Source organism: Helianthus annuus, chromosome 16 (assembly GCF_002127325.2).
Source record: "Helianthus annuus cultivar XRQ/B chromosome 16, HanXRQr2.0-SUNRISE, whole genome shotgun sequence".
Taxonomy (NCBI): domain Eukaryota; kingdom Viridiplantae; phylum Streptophyta; class Magnoliopsida; order Asterales; family Asteraceae; genus Helianthus; species Helianthus annuus.
In genome coordinates, this window is record NC_035448.2 from 17,954,635 (window position 1) to 17,970,483 (window position 15,849).

General features: G+C 42.2%; 2 protein-coding genes across 2 annotated transcripts; both read left to right on the forward strand.

Annotated features, from left to right (window-relative positions):
* Positions 1–7,473: 7,473 nt before the first annotated feature.
* On the forward strand, positions 7,474–9,096 carry LOC110919007. The gene has a single exon (XM_022163288.1). The coding sequence runs from the start codon at positions 7,474–7,476 to the stop codon at positions 9,094–9,096; it is 1,623 nt and encodes a 540-aa protein (XP_022018980.1).
* A 2,197-nt stretch (positions 9,097–11,293) lies between these two features.
* Positions 11,294–13,888, forward strand: LOC110919006. Its single transcript, XM_022163287.1, has 3 exons — positions 11,294–12,787; positions 12,869–13,585; positions 13,817–13,888. The coding sequence occupies exons 1-3, from the start codon at positions 11,294–11,296 to the stop codon at positions 13,886–13,888; spliced, it is 2,283 nt and encodes a 760-aa protein (XP_022018979.1).
* The last annotated feature ends 1,961 nt before the right edge of the window (positions 13,889–15,849 follow it).

Genomic DNA, 15,849 nt, shown 5'->3' on the forward strand with positions numbered 1-15,849 from the left:
ATCACTTATAAAACCGAAAAAAAATTACACTGCTCATACGAAGTTGAGCCGTAGCCCGTGCTATGGCTAATATAATGGTGGTTCTTCCCCTGCATATGGCTCAAGTCGACAAATGTGTGGCTTGCAGACACTATTTAGCTCATACACCATAAACAACATCAACTATCCTTGGATCCTTGCAACCTAACTGTATAGGCATCAACGCTAGAGACCTAGAGTTGGCGACTTTTACCCACTGCCTATGATTTATGAACTGGTTAATTTAGGTCAGGTGTCCGACAACCCGGAAAAGTAAAAAAAAAAAAATAAAAAAAAATAAAAAAAAAAGACTAGCTAAAAAGGAAACATGTCAAATGGGTTGAACTTGTGAGACAGGTTGGTCAACCCATTTTGTCACTTCTTTTCAACATCCATCACATGATAAACATGCACAGTGAGACTACTTACAAGCAACTGCATATACCCATCCCAGACCAACTGCCTCATATAATTTCTGGAACGCCTGCACATGTTCTCAAAAGTTCAAAATGCTAATTCTTGGCGGACAAAATGTTTGCAAAGAAAACAACAGAAAAATATGAAGGCTTAAAAAACATACATAATAGCATAATCATATAATAGAAAGGGGGCATAACTCAACATTAGTGACTACAGTTCCATCAGCATTTTTGGTCACTGAAGTCTTTTCTTCCGTACACTTCTCGGTGTATAAATATCAAGAAAGTTCATATTTATTAGAATTTTCTTGTGATATTATTTCTGTTTCTGTATGGCTACTATACTTTAAGGAATACATAGCTTATAGGTATTATAAGGTTGTTATATATTTAGATTGCTAGATGTGTCATGTATAAGAGTCTACCTGAACCAGGTAACTGGCCGTTTAAGTTATGGTTATTTTAGTTAACATGGTTACTAGGATTCTGCTCCACCATGGGCTTTGGTCATAAAGGTTGCGTCAGTTTGTGAAGATTTTAGGTGGTCATGAATGATTCACATTTATATTTCATGGGATTTATTTATATGGTGCCTCATATATTCATCCAATGGTTAATAACCACCAAATGACATAAAGTACATGGAAACGTGTTTCTTTCTATGAAAATTGAGGGTTTAAATTCTATAATGAACAAAAGTGTAAAAGTAGCAGAACTAAAAGTAGTGTATTAGTTCTTAAAAAAAATTCTAAGGAGTAAGACTGACAAAATTTAAAACTTAACTAGAATAATGTAATCAACATGCTTAACCAACCAAAGGATTTAAAAGTAGATAAGGTTGATTATAATTATTTCCTCCTTTTCATATCTTAAGATATTTAAAGTTTGATAGAAATTTAGACACAAGTTTGATAGTTTTTAGATACACAGTTGCATTCGATTTACTTTTTTTATAAGGATCATGCTATTCACACACGGCCAAAATTATTTTCACACCCAAAAGCGCCCCGTTATGGCCAAAGAGGGGCGCTTTGGTGTAAAGTCAACAGACAAGGTCTGAACCGGTCAGATCTTGTCTGTTGCTTTACATCAAAGCGCCCCGCTATGGCCTAAGTGGGGCGCTCTGGGTTTTTTTTTTTTTTTTTTTTTTTTTTTACATTTTTGGGCAAAGCGCCCCTCTTAGGTCAAAGCGCAGCGCTTAGGGTCTTTTTTAAATTTTTTAAAATTGTTTTTAATTCACAAACGCGTCGATAATAGTCTAAATTTTACGCCTTTTCCATTATACATCATTTTTTAATATATATGGACTATACTGCAAGTTCCGGATCAAATCAGTTACGTGTGATGTCGTATTCCATTATATCGTATCATTTTGATTTGAAAGCACAAGTACTCCTATGAGTAGTTTTATGTGTATCAGCCGCCTACCGTACATGTATATGACGTATTTTTTCATAAATTGTAGTATTATGATGTATATTGTCATTTTGGGTCGTACAAGTGCGTATTGAATCTGATTGGGTCGTGTCGGTGACATTCGGTTTTTAACGTGATGTAACGCATATATTGAACAAACACAAACGTACTTTTGGATTGTAAAAGAATTAACGTCATTATTATTAAACACATTTAACTTTTCGTTCAGTAGTGGAGAGTATGTAGTTTTCGTATAAAAATTTTAGGTACGGTGACTTCTTCCCCCCAGTTAGAAATCTCAAGTTTCGCCACTAAAAGCACTTAACCATTATATAAAGTAGAAGATTTCACTAAATAATGTTGGGATCTAATACATAAATCAAATCTAAGTTGGTCAAAAGAGTTTAGCCTAACAAATAACAACTTACATTATGTGTGAAAGGAATTAAAACATGCTACTTATTTTAAGTATACTATTGTTATTAGTTAGAAACGATCTTTTTAAAATAAAATTTTACATGAACATATCATGTTAAAAATTGTATGGACAAAATATTTTAACTTATTAAATTAAGAGATGTGATTAAAAAGGTAGAGTAGCTTCAGCATCGACAAAATATTTTCCTGACGATGTCATCGGGATAGGCCGTCGAAAAAAGTCGACTTGTCAGACAAAATTTCTTGTAGTGTCATTCATGGACCCTCACCTCTACTATCTAGCTATCATCTTACTATATTAGTCAAATATAGCTAGCAGTTATATTTCAAACATATTAATTTTTCGTGTCGGCATTATAGATGAATTTTGTTTTTCAAAAAATGTTACCACTTCACCAAGTGTCTAACCATTGCCAACCCTTTTCAACATAGTTTAAACACTTATGACTGAATGACGTGGCACACTCTCATTGGTTAATTTTGAAGTTTACCACTTTCAAGTGTATAACCACTCCCTACACCCTAATGTATACTATATTTCATTGTGGCAAGTGGCATTGTGGAGCCCACAAGAACTGCTAAATGTATACTATAGCACGGATGAGACTAGTCAAAGAGTTGGAAAGGGTTGTACACGACAGTGAGATGCCTCAACAAATTAATTATTGAGATGAGACTTCACCTTTAGATATATGTGCACAAACAAATTAAATACTGTAATATTTGGACCAAAAATATAAAATTTGAACTTAAACGTAGACCAGTCACCAGTCAAAAATACGCCCAAAATGTAAAAAAAAAAAAAAAAAAAAAAAAAAACCAAAGCGCCGAGCTTAGGCCAAAGCGGGGCGTTTTGGAAAAAAAAAAAAAAACCAAAGCGCCTAGCTTAGGCCAAAGCGGGGCGCTTTGATGTAAAGTCAACAGACAAGGACTGAACCTGTCAGACCTTGTTTGTTGACTTTACACCAAAGCGCCCCACTTTGGCCATAGCGAGGCGCTTTGGGGTGTTTAAATAGACCAAGAGCGTGTGCAAATAGACCAGGCCTTTTATAATAAGAAACTTTATCAAAAAGACTGCTAAAGAAAAAGGTATCAATAAGGACTTTCAAGCCTAAAAATGGTGAAGAGTTGATACAATGTAAGCGGTTAGAACCGTTATTTTTACGTGATCATATTGTAATTTTGAGTCTCTAAGGCATACCCTTTTATATTAATGGAACGTATGGGTTTCTCTGATGACGACGGGCTATCCTTATGCAGGCCGAATTATGAACAAGCCCAAAAGACAAAGCTACCTTGCCCACTAAGGCTCCCTTTCTTTGTAATAGGCGGGAAAACCATGATCAGAAGAGGCAGGCCTCATTTATTGCTTGATAAGAAGAGGATCTTGGCTGGCAATTATACTTCTCCAGCCGGAGCATTAAATAAGGTTATCATCTTACCGTTAGGGGTCAGACACGTGTCTGTACCCCTCGTAAGCCCGCAGAATCCGTTGGATGGCCTGAACGAAATATCTTACATACGGGATAAGGGCTAGGCATTATATAAGAAGCATAACAGGTATCATCTTCGGCAGATCTCATTTACTACACTCACATTAATTACTCTCATATTAACTTCCGACCAACGTTCCCACATATTCATCATACATATCACATTTATTAGATTCACACCTTAGAGGAAACATCCCGGTGATCATACTCATCGGGATAAACTCCTCAGCTCTTCCGGCAAGTTTACTTATCCTCACGCCGGAGCTTGGTCACGGATCCCCCCCCGGGGCCCTCCGTGACGAGACTAATGGTTTGTTCTTTTGCAGTAACGAAGATAGGGCCTCTTGACGTCAGCGAAAATCCATATAACGTAATCCGGGATTTAGGTATTCGACATTGGCGCCATCCATGGGACATCAGCCTGGCCGGTGTTCCCACATCAAACTCCGACGTTAAGAGTAGCTTATCTCACAAACAGCAACATGGCAACCCCACTCAGCTCACGTACCATCCAGACGGTACAGAATGACCTTGATAAGGTCACAGTAGAAGACATAACTCATGAAGAGGGCAATGAGAACCAAATGGAAAACCCAGAAAGAACGGAACACATCACTCCAGATTTTGTGGCCATGCACAGAGAAAAGTTAACAAAATGTCTCGAAGATTTAGAGAGACAAGAAAAGCTTAACAACCTCAGGGCTAGACTTTCCTTTGACACACCCTCCAACCAGGAAGGGACAGACCCTCGAAATAGAAGCAACAGTGGTGACCCACTGGAAACATTCATGACTGCCCTTAGACAAATGTCCTCAGAAGAAAGGGAGGACCTCATCACAGGAAAGAAGTCAAAAGGAGAGGGGAAAGAAAAGGATAACAAAAATGATGATGGATTGGATCAACCCTATCTGCCACGGGACTTAGCTGAGGTCTCGAAGTTCACGCGGAGGATTGCAGAAGCACCGATGCCCCCTAAGACAAAGCTACCTCCAAACTTTGACCGCTATGATGGGACAAGAGACCCTGAAGATCACCTCCATGCCTTCAGGGGAGCGGGACAACTGGGGCGATGGCCTATGCTGGTGTGGTGCCACATGTTTGTACAAACTTTGACGAAAGGGGCCCGGCTCTGGTTTGACAGCCTCCCTCCGGGAGGAATCGACAGTTATGAAGAGCTAAGCGAGAAGTTCCTCAGAAACTTTGGTCAGCAGAGAAAAGTGGTCAAGAATCCAAACGAGATTCTGCACATAAGGCAGAGGGACAACGAGCGAATAGACCAGTATATGGAGAGTTTGTCAAGGAGAGCATGAACATCAAGGATGTCTCGGAGGTCATGAAAATCAGCAGTTTCATAAACGGGCTAAAGCATGCACAGCTATGTGAGAAACTAGGGGAGGAGTTCCCCCACTCGTTTGACAACCTCATGGACAGGGTCAGAGCCTATGTCAGGGGAAAAGACACGGTCAGCAAAGCCAAGGAGACGGACGTCACACCCCGAAGGATCACCCCAACTACAAAGCCTCCTGACAAAGGTACACCTTATTCCAGAAAACCCACTCTTGGTAGAATGTTGTATGACAGAGCAAGGCCCTCATATTCCCCATATAGACCTCAGGGGAGAGGCCCCCCTCCTTACTCTGATAATTTCACCCCTCTCACCAAGACCCCAAGTGAGATACTGGCCACTGAGAGCGTAAAGAACTCCTTCCCAAGGCCACCACCCATAAAACATGGGCCAAAGGCACAACTAAACGAGTATTGTGACTTCCACAAAGGTTTTGGGCATAAAACGGATGACTGCATGTATCTGAAGAGAGAGATAGAAGCTGCAGTGAAAACGGGAAGACTGGCCCATTTGGTTAAGGAAATCAAGGAGGGAGGAGGGGATCGCAAGGGAAGAGATGCAAGGGAGCCTGGGAGGGCAGATGTGGATATGATTAGAAGGAGGAATGAATTCGATACCACCCGGAGTGTAAAGGCCAGAATCCTGGGCTCCCCGGACTGCATGAAAGCTCCCATCCTTGTGCCACACTTGGAAGAAAATGAAGTGCAACGACTTCCCCTCAACATCTCAGCCATAATAGCTGGTCACAAGGTGTCTCGAATACATGTGGACGGAGGGTCCGGTGTCGAAGTAATATATGAGCATTGTTTCCTCAGATTTGACAGAGATGTAAGAGATCGGCTTGAAGACGACTCAATCCCCTTAGTGGGATTCAACAATAGTGTATCGCACCCCCTGGGAAAAATCAGGCTCCCATTCACTGTCGGGGTAGGGGACCGTGTTCGAACAATAAGCCTGACCTTCACAGTGGTCCGAGCCCCCTCAAAGTACAACGCAATCCTAGGAAGACCTGGGATTGGGGACTTACAAGCGCATGCATCCACCCCCCATGGAGCCTTAGTGTTTCAAACGCCGAAGGGCTTAGCCTGGGTAAAATCCGTATACGAAGTGATTTCCTCAGTATCCGAAGGGGAAGCAATCGAGAAGCCCCGGAAAGAGGGAGTTGAGGAATGGGTCTTTTGTGATAGGTTCCCAGAGCAAACAGTCAAGGTGGGAAGTCACTTAAGTGACAAATGTAAGAGTGCTCTCAAGGAACTACTCCTCCTCAACATAGATGTATTTGCATTCCAACACGGGGACATGACAGGAATCCCCAGGAGCCTAACCGAACATCGACTCAACACATACACATGGGCAAAATCAGTGAAACAGAAGAAACGAAGCATGGGGCTCAACAAAATAAGAGCTGCTTGTGAGGAAACCAGAAAACTACTCAGAGCAGGCATAGTCAGGGAGGTCAAGTACCCATCCTAGGTCGCCAACCCAGTCATGGTTCAAAAGAAAGACGGGGGATGGAGGATGTGCATTGACTTCCAGGATCTAAACAAAGCATGTCCCAAGGACTGTTACCAGGTGGACTCTTTGTCTCAGTACCCCCTGAAATGCTTCCTGGATGCCTACAAAGGATACCATCAGATCCAGATGTCAATAGAGGACGAAGAAAAAACTGCCTTCATTACAGACGGGGAGACATTTTGCTATACCAAAATGCCCTTCGGTCTTAAAAACGCTGGGGCCACATATCAGAGATTCATGAACACCCTCTTCAGGGAACAACGAGGAAGGAACCTGGAGGTATATGTTGATGACATCGTTATCAAAAGCCTGACAGAAATGGCCATGATAGATGACATAGCCGAGACCCTCGGCACCATGCAAGATGTGAATATGAAATTAAACCCCGGAAAGTGCTGTTTTGGGGTAGAGGAAGGAAGATTCCTGGGGGTAGTGGTCACCAAGGGTGGAATCAAAGCCAACCCTGAGAAAACCCAAGCCGTGGCAGAAATGAGATCTCCCAGGTCCTTAAAAGATATCCAGCAGCTAAACGGAAGACTGATTGCGCTGAACCGCTTTCTATCAAAAGTGGCTGACAGGACTCTCCCCTTCATGAAGGTGCTGAAGGATTGCCTTCAAACAAACAAATTCAGAAACTGCTTTCCAAGAAATGAAGAACTATATCTGCCAGCTCCCAACCCTGGCCACCCCAGTACCTGGGGAACACCTGCTCCTGTATTTGTCGGCCTCAAAGACAACCATAAGCGCGGTCATGATGGTGGAACGTGAGGGGAAGAAAATACTAATATACTTCATCAGTAGAACGCTTAAAGGTCCCGAGGAGCGTTACATGCCCCTGGAAAAATTGGCGTTAACCCTCGTTTTCGCATCCCGAAGGCTCAGAAGGTACTTCCAGGGACACAAGATCACTTTGATGACCGATCAGCCCCTCCAGAAGGTGCTCAAGAGGCCAGAACTGTCCGGACGACTGGCTAAGTGGGCCGTAGAGCTGGGAGAACACTCCCTGGAGTTCAAGCCCAAAACAGCCATAAAGGGACAAATATTGGCCGACTTTTTAGCAGAGGTCCCGGAGGACGAAGAAAAAGAACTCCAGAAATGGGAGGCCTTAGAAAGAAAAGAGAAAGAGGAAGAAGACAAGGCTGTGTGGAAAATATTCACAGACGGAGCCTCTAGCGAGGAAGGAAGTGGAGCGGGCATCACCTTGGTAAGTCTTGAGGGGGTTGAGTTGACTTATGCCATAAGATTAGATTTCGAAAACACCAACAATACCGCAGAGTATGAAGCCCTTCTGGCAGGGATGAGGCTAGCACAAAAAATGAAAGCAAGACATGTGGAAGCCAGCACCGATTCACAGCTGGTGGTTAAACAATACCAAGGGGAGTATGAAGCCAAAGACAACATCATGGCTCAGTACGTGGCAAAAGTAAAGGAAACAGCTGAAGCATTCAAAACCTTCATGTTAGAATACATCCCCCGAGGGAGAAACAGAAAGTCTGACGCCCTCAGTAAGCTGGCCTCAGTAGCAATCGACCATCTTGCTAGGGAAGTTAAAGTGGAAGTCCTGACCTCTCCTTCCCTTAGCACGAAGGAGGTGGCTGCAGTTGAAAGTACTCAGGAAACATGGATGACACCAATTATAAAGTTCCTCAGAGACGGAACCTTTCCGGAGAGGGAGTGGGCAGCCAGAAAGGTAAGGGTCAAGGCCCTGCAGTATGAGTTGATTGATGGGGAGTTATACCGAAGATCATACCTAGGCCCATCCCTGAAATGTGTTGATATGGAAGAGGCTGAGTATGTGATCAAGGAGATGCATGAGGGGATTTGTGGAATGCATTCGGGGCCAAGGACGATAGTAACAAAGGCGATGAATGCGGGGTTCTATTGGCCACGAATGTATGAAACGGCATCCGAGGAGATTAAGAAGTGTGACAATTGTCAGGTACATGCACCGATGACCCATCGACACAAACACCCCATGATACAATTCTCAACGTCCTGGCCCTTCCAAAAGTGGGCTATCGACATAATCGGGCCATTCCCGGAAGGTGCAGGAGGAGTCAAGTATGTGGTAGTGGCCATCGATTATTTTACCAAATGGATCGAGGCAAAGCCCTTGGCAAAAATAACTGGGGAACAGATGAGGCGGTTTGTATTAGACAACATCATCTGCAGATACGGGGTCCCAAAGGAACTAGTGAGTGATAATAGCGTCCAATTTGCTGGAAGACCTTTTAAGCCGTGGTGCGAGCAGATGCACATCCAACAAGTGTTTACCTCCGTCACTCATGCCCAAAGTAATGGATTAGTAGAAAGAGCTAACCAAAGTGTCATCAAGGGAATGAAGGGAAGACTCGGGAGAAACAAAAAGGATGGCTGGAGGAACTACCATTCGTGTTATGGGCATATAGGACCACTCCTAAAGATTGCAATGGGGAAACTCCTTTCAGCCTAACCTACGGAACAAAGGCTGTCATCCCGGCCGAGATAGGATCCCCAACTGCCCGAATGAGGCTCCGGGAGGAGGAGAATGAGCAAAACCTCCGGATGAACCTAAACCTTTTGGAAGAAAGAAGAGAAGTAGCAGCAATCAGGGAGGCCAAATACAAGAGGCAACTGGAAAGTTATTACAACGCCAAGATGAAAAAGCTCAACCTCGTCCCAGGGGATCTAGTCCTAAGAGCAAATGAAGCCAGCTTGCAGGAGAACACCGGAAAGCTAGGCCCCAACTGGGAGGGGCCTTACCGAGTCATATGGGCAAACGACAAGGGGAGCTGCAAATTGGAAACACTCCAAGGCGAGGAGGTCCCCAGGACATGGAACCTCATGCAGCTTAGGAAATATCACATGTAAGGGGTCTACCCCCAGAAAAAATGGCCAAGAGCCACTTTTGTAACAGATAACTATTAATCCGGGGTTCCCCCAAGGACGGATCTTTTGTAACAATTTGTGCTGCGAAGTTTAATCCCCAAGAAGTAAATGAAAAACGGACAGTTAGCATGTCCTCTATTGACAAAATAGCGGGTATTATACCTAGGCAGAAGTGCCTGGAAACACCATAAAACCTAATTAACAGGCAAACACACGTGTACAAAGCATATCAAACATGCCAAAAGCCCAGCTGTGGGGCAAAAAGGGTCTAGCTAACCCAAAGAAAACGGATAAAAAAGTAAACCAAAAACATAATCTCACATTATAAACTTGTCCAGTGATTGGCCTCGAACAGACAATCCGTGTTTACTAGACAAACCACAAACACAATATATCTTTGTAAACTAAACTACAAAAAGAAATCATGTTTTATTCATCTTAGGTGAAGGTTTCTCTAGACTTTTGTGTGTTTGTTCCGTTATTTCTAGAATGATAACTTGTATTTGCTTGATTGTCATGGTGTATGCATAATTGTTCGTAGCTTATTAATTGATATTGCAATTTCTAGTCTCAATCGTACGTTCTTGGTGCCGTTGGCAATCGAGATATTATGGGAAGGGTTAGGGTTGGTTATTGATTAATTGATCATCGGGAATCAACCTCGCGTTTATATAATCCGAGTACTTTGTTCCCTTTTATCACGTCAATTATTTATGCGTGAGTTATGTCTATGTAACTCTTTCTAGTTGGAATTTCACACAATTGTTAAAAGAAACCGAATCCTAAGATGGTCGCTTGTTCCTAATCTGTTTACAAACTTAATCTTTGATTTGCAATCTAAGTAGTTAATATTAGTTCTTAAAACCAAAACAATCAACTCTTGAATTTTAATTTCTGCATTTTAGTTTAATTTTAGTTTAAGTGCAAAGCTATAAAATCACACATTTTCCACATACTCCCTGAGTTCGATACCCACTTACCGCTAGCTATTAGTTGTATTTGGATTAAATTTGCGTGTACCTACGACAGCACGTCAAATTTTGGCGCCGTTGCCGGGGAGTAGTGCGCAACGTGTGTTAATTTAGTAGTTTTGTTTGTTATTTTCGGGTTTACGCTAGTTGTGTTTAGTGTGCAGGTACTTTCAGGTGTATGCATACTAGAGGCTCTCACAAGTCGTCACCGCTATCGTTCGATCCGGAAATTGAAAGAACATTGAGGTAAAACATAGTTCTATTACGTGAAAACAAAATTGTTGGTTCACCTACTTCACCCATTACACCAAGAAACATCATGCAAGAATCTCAAGTACCACCCACAACGGGTCAAACGACCTCAATTTTCACACCTACTGTCACACAACCATCACCAAACACCACCATACCTAACACCACAACCGAAGTCACACCAACCAATGCCACACAACCAATCACTACCCAAGTTGAACCCGTTATTACCTTTAGCCCTTCTACCACAATCCCACCACTTTCCCATTTCTTTCCCCCAACTACGGGTCAATCATCCTCTAATTTCACAATCGCACCAAATTCAACTATTGTGCATGCTATGCCATCTTTTAGACCACAAAACCAATCGGGGTTTCAATATTCAACTCTTCCCTTCGGGAAATCTTCGGGAGTTCAAGGGGATGGTTATGATGATGGGTATGAAGAGGAATTTAGGGGATATGAAGAAGAAGGTTTTTACTATGGGGGGATGGAGGATATTCGGGGTTACAAGGCGAAGCGGGTCAGCAAAGTCAACCCATTCAACAATTTCAAAATATGGGTAGACTACCGGTTGGAGTGCAACATATTAGACCGCAAGGGCCACAATTGCAACGCCCTACACCGTTACAACAAGTGCGGCCTCAAAACATGCAACCTCAATTTCAAGGGCCGATTCCACAACAACCAATGCATCAACATCAATATCAACCACCGTTTGTTCCTCAAGGGCCTATGCAAGGGCAAATGGGTCAACCAAGGGCACCATTGGGCGCACCTCAAAGACATCAAAGGGAAGTAGTACGGGGAATTGAAGCTCACTTCCGGCCAATTACCACTAACAATCCTTCGCCGGTAGTGATTCCTCATCGAGCGGATGGAAGAACCTTTGAAGTTAGAACAACCGCTCTCCAAAGTTTACCAAAGTTCAAAGGGTTAGCAACGGAAGAACCCTACTTTCATTTGGAGACATATGACTCCATTTGCAATATTATTGAAAGTCAAGGGTTTTCTGCGGATGATGTTAAGTTGGTCCTTTTTCAGTTTTCCCTTGAAGACAAAGCGAAGAGATGGTTTCATACATTGCCCTCCGCGTCCATTTTTACATGGGCCGACATGCAACAAATATTCTTGGATGAATATTACACTTCTCAAAAGACCAACGATGCTAGAAGAGGTTTGAGAAGTTTCCAACAACAATCGGGGGAAATGTTTCACGAAGCGTTTGAGAGGTTCAACATGATGTTACGGAATTGCCCTCATCACGGGATTCAACTTTGGGAATTGTTGAATGCGTTTCATGAAGGGTTGAGTTCGGAGGATGCACGGGATCTAATGTCCATCACTAATGGTACATTCGGTACCAATTATGAACATGTTGATTGGGCATTTTTAGAACAAATGGCGGTGAATTCGAAGAGAAAAGCTCAATCTTCAAGAAGGGCAAGGCATGTGATTCAAAGGCCCCAAGTGCATGGAGTTGAGAGTGGCAACGTTCAAACCACGAACCAAGTGTACAACGTGTGCAGAAATTGCAACGAAATAGGTCACACGGCGGAAGTTTGTGTAGTGGGTTTGGTTGATGAGCAAGTAGAAGAGGTTAATGCAATTCAAGGAGGGGGTGGTCGAAATTTCAACATGAACTCGAATACATACCACCCCGGGTTACGAAATCATCCGAATTTTCGCTATGGGAACGCGGCGAACCAAGCTAACCCAAATTTTCAAGGAGCTCAAGGTAACTTTGCACCTCGTCAACAATATAATCAAGGCAACTATAGAGGTGGAAACAATTATGGGTACCAAGGGCAATTTCAACAAACGGGTCAAAGTGGTTCGGGTCAACCTTCATCAAGCGGAAATGAAGTCATGGATATGCTTCGGGCTATGCAACAAGATATGCAAAAGCGAAATCAACTCGATGAGGTCCGAATGCAAAAGGATGAAGTTCGTGACAAGAGCATCCAATCACTAACAACCCAAATGGGTCAATTGGCAACCGATGTGGCGGAGTTGAAGAAAGGCAAGGGTCAATTTCCTAGCGACACCAAGGTAAATCCTTCACATGGTTCGTCACGAGGTAATGTTAATATTAGTCATGTTAGTGTTTTGAGAAGTGGCAAAGAATTTAAGGCTAATTTGTCACCGGGTGTGATCGAGGGGGTAGTTGAAGATATCACGGGTAATGAAAGTGATGATGAAGTTTCACCGGTTAAATCTAAAGAATCAAATGTTAAAAAACCGGGGTTGGGTGAAAAGGAAAACAATGAAAAAGTTGAGGGTGAACCGAGTCAAGTCCCGTTTCTATCGGCTTTACTTGACCCGGGTAGGAAAAATTTTATTGCATCAAGAGGTCCCCAAAAAGAAGAATTGTGGGACATGTTTAAACAAGTGAAAATCAACCTTCCACTCCTTGATGCAATAAAACAAGTACCCGCTTATGCTAAATTTCTTAAGGAATTGTGTACACAAAAACGACAACGAAAGAAAAAGATGCCTAAGCGGGTAGACTTGACCGGTCAAGTGAGCGCAGTTTTGAATGGGGAGCTTCCTCCTAAGTTCCAAGACCCGGGCACGCCATTAATTAACATTCAAGTGGGTAATTTTCAAATGGCAAAGGCGTTGTTAGATCTTGGAGCCGGGGTTAGCATTTTACCAGGGGGCTTATATGACAAATATGATTTTGGTCCGTTAGCAAGAGTGGAGACAATGGTTGTTTTGGCCGATTTGTCTCATAAGTTACCCCGGGGGATGGTTCAAAATGTAATTGTTAAAATTGATGAGTTCTACTACCCGGTTGACTTTCTAGTTTCGGACTACTCGTCCGCGGACCCAAAGCAACAACAAAATGTAATTTTGGGTCGGCCATTTTTGAGCACCGCACATGCTGTCATCGATTGTAGATTTAGTACAGTCGATATGACTTTTGGAAATCGAAAAATGCGTTTGAATGTTTTCACTAACAATTCTAATGCTAATGGTGATGATGAGTGTTTCATGGCAGATATAGTTGAAGGATGCAAACCGCATGAGTATGAGGAGGATGGTATGGAAGTTTGTTTGTGTGATTTTTCTGAACAGGTAGATGCTTATGCACTACCGGTTGAAGAAGAAAAGCAAGATGCCATGGCCTTTGATGTGCGTGTAGTGTAATATAATTTTAGATATATTTTTAAGCCCTTTTTACACTTTTAGCCAAGTTTTAAATTTATAAAACACGATATTTACCAACACTAAACACACATATGGGCAAGTGCACCCATCGTGGACGTAGTATAGTGTTGGTAAGATACCGAGGTCGTCCAAGGACACAAGAGCTTTTAATACCGGTTTATCCTCAACGTCTAATCAAATCAAAAAGTTAGAAAAATGTTTTAAACTAAGAAAAATAAAAACTAACTAAATGCTGAAAAATAAAATAAAAACAGATAGACAAGATGAATCACTTGGATCCGACACGTGTATTAGTATAACCTTTGATTATTTTCGCACTTTTGCACTTGTTTAAGAGATTATCTTAGTTATTGTAGTAGGCCCCTTTTTCGGAGGTGACGTTACCCTCAACCCAGTAGTTTGAGTCAGCAAGGATACAATCCTAAAGGGTTGGATTATTGAAAGATAATGAATTAAGTTATTAATGCAAATTATGGTAGGCCCCGCTTTTGGCGGTGACGTTACCCTCGGCTAAGTAGTCTGAGTCAGCAGGGATACAGTCCTAAATAGCCGGGTTATAGTATTAATAGTAGTTAGCTTATGAGGGGGTCAAAGAGTTTGGATCCCCGCCATCCAATACCTATGGGCATTGAAGGAGATCCTACTAAATTTGACCCAGGTCCCAAGCAGGACCTCTAAACGCTGAACAAGGGCAAGACCTTTACCAAACCGTTCCCTTAACCCCCGACCAGGTAGCCAACATACCTCCATATAGACCGTGGAGATATGAATGGTGAAAATCTTTTATTTTATATAGACAGTAAAATAATGCCAAGACACCACGGACAAACGATAAGGAAAGATCACCTTCAACATAAGTAACTAGTTATTAAAGTCATTAATACAAAACCAAATAAAAAGTGCAAAAGATTAAAAATAAAAAGTATTATACTAAACACTTGTCTTCACCAAGTGATGTAAGAGACTTAGGCAAACATGGCCTTGATTGTCAAGAACTCTTACGATCAATCTTGGATCCCGAGACGACTCACACACTCTATGATGGACAATGGATGATGGTGGTGGATGATGGTGTTATGGTGGTGGTGGGTGGTGGATGAAGTGTGAGAGAGGTGGTGTGCCAAGGGATGAGAGAGAATGAAGCCAAGCTCCTCTATTTATAGGCTGAACAGAACGCTGGACACGGCCCCGTGTTCGCTGAACACGGCCCCGTGCCCGTCTGACATTCTCTCTCTTCATTAATTGTAATTGCGAATTACAATTAATGCGCCTGCTGTACTTTCAACACGCCCCCGTGTCCGCTGGGCATGGCCCCGTGGTGAGCAATGGAAGCTTCTACTGGTTTGTCTTTTCTGCTGCTTCCTGGGCACGCCCCCGTGTTCACTGGACACGGGGCGTGTTCAGACATCTGTTCTCTTCTCTTTGTCTTGGGAGGTGCCGTTGAGGGTCCGGGCAGTTTGCTTTTGTTCCTTTTCTTGTAATTATGATAGAATTAGGGGTCTTTTTGCTTCTTTTGTGATTTTGAGCTCATTTCATCCTGAAAATACAAAAGGAAGACAAAAACACTCTTTTTCCAACATTAGTACTTAAAAAGGGTTAGTTTTATGCCTTAATTGATGTGTTTTATATGTTGCATTTTACACACATCAAATACCCCCACACTTGAACTTTTGCTTGTCCTCAAGCAAAACTCTTTTAATGTGGCTTACACTCCCAAATGGAATAGGTAGAAGAGAAGTTTTTTTTTTTTTTTTTTTTTTTTTTTTTTTTTTTTAACTTGTCCTAGAGTGTCGGGAATCCAAGGTTTGTATAGGTTCTATTTTTATTTTATTTACAATCTTATTCGTCATGGTTTATTTTGAACTTTTCATAAGATAAACTACTTAATTTGGCATAGCATGCCTTATTAAAATTCCATTTATATACAAGTTCACATACCT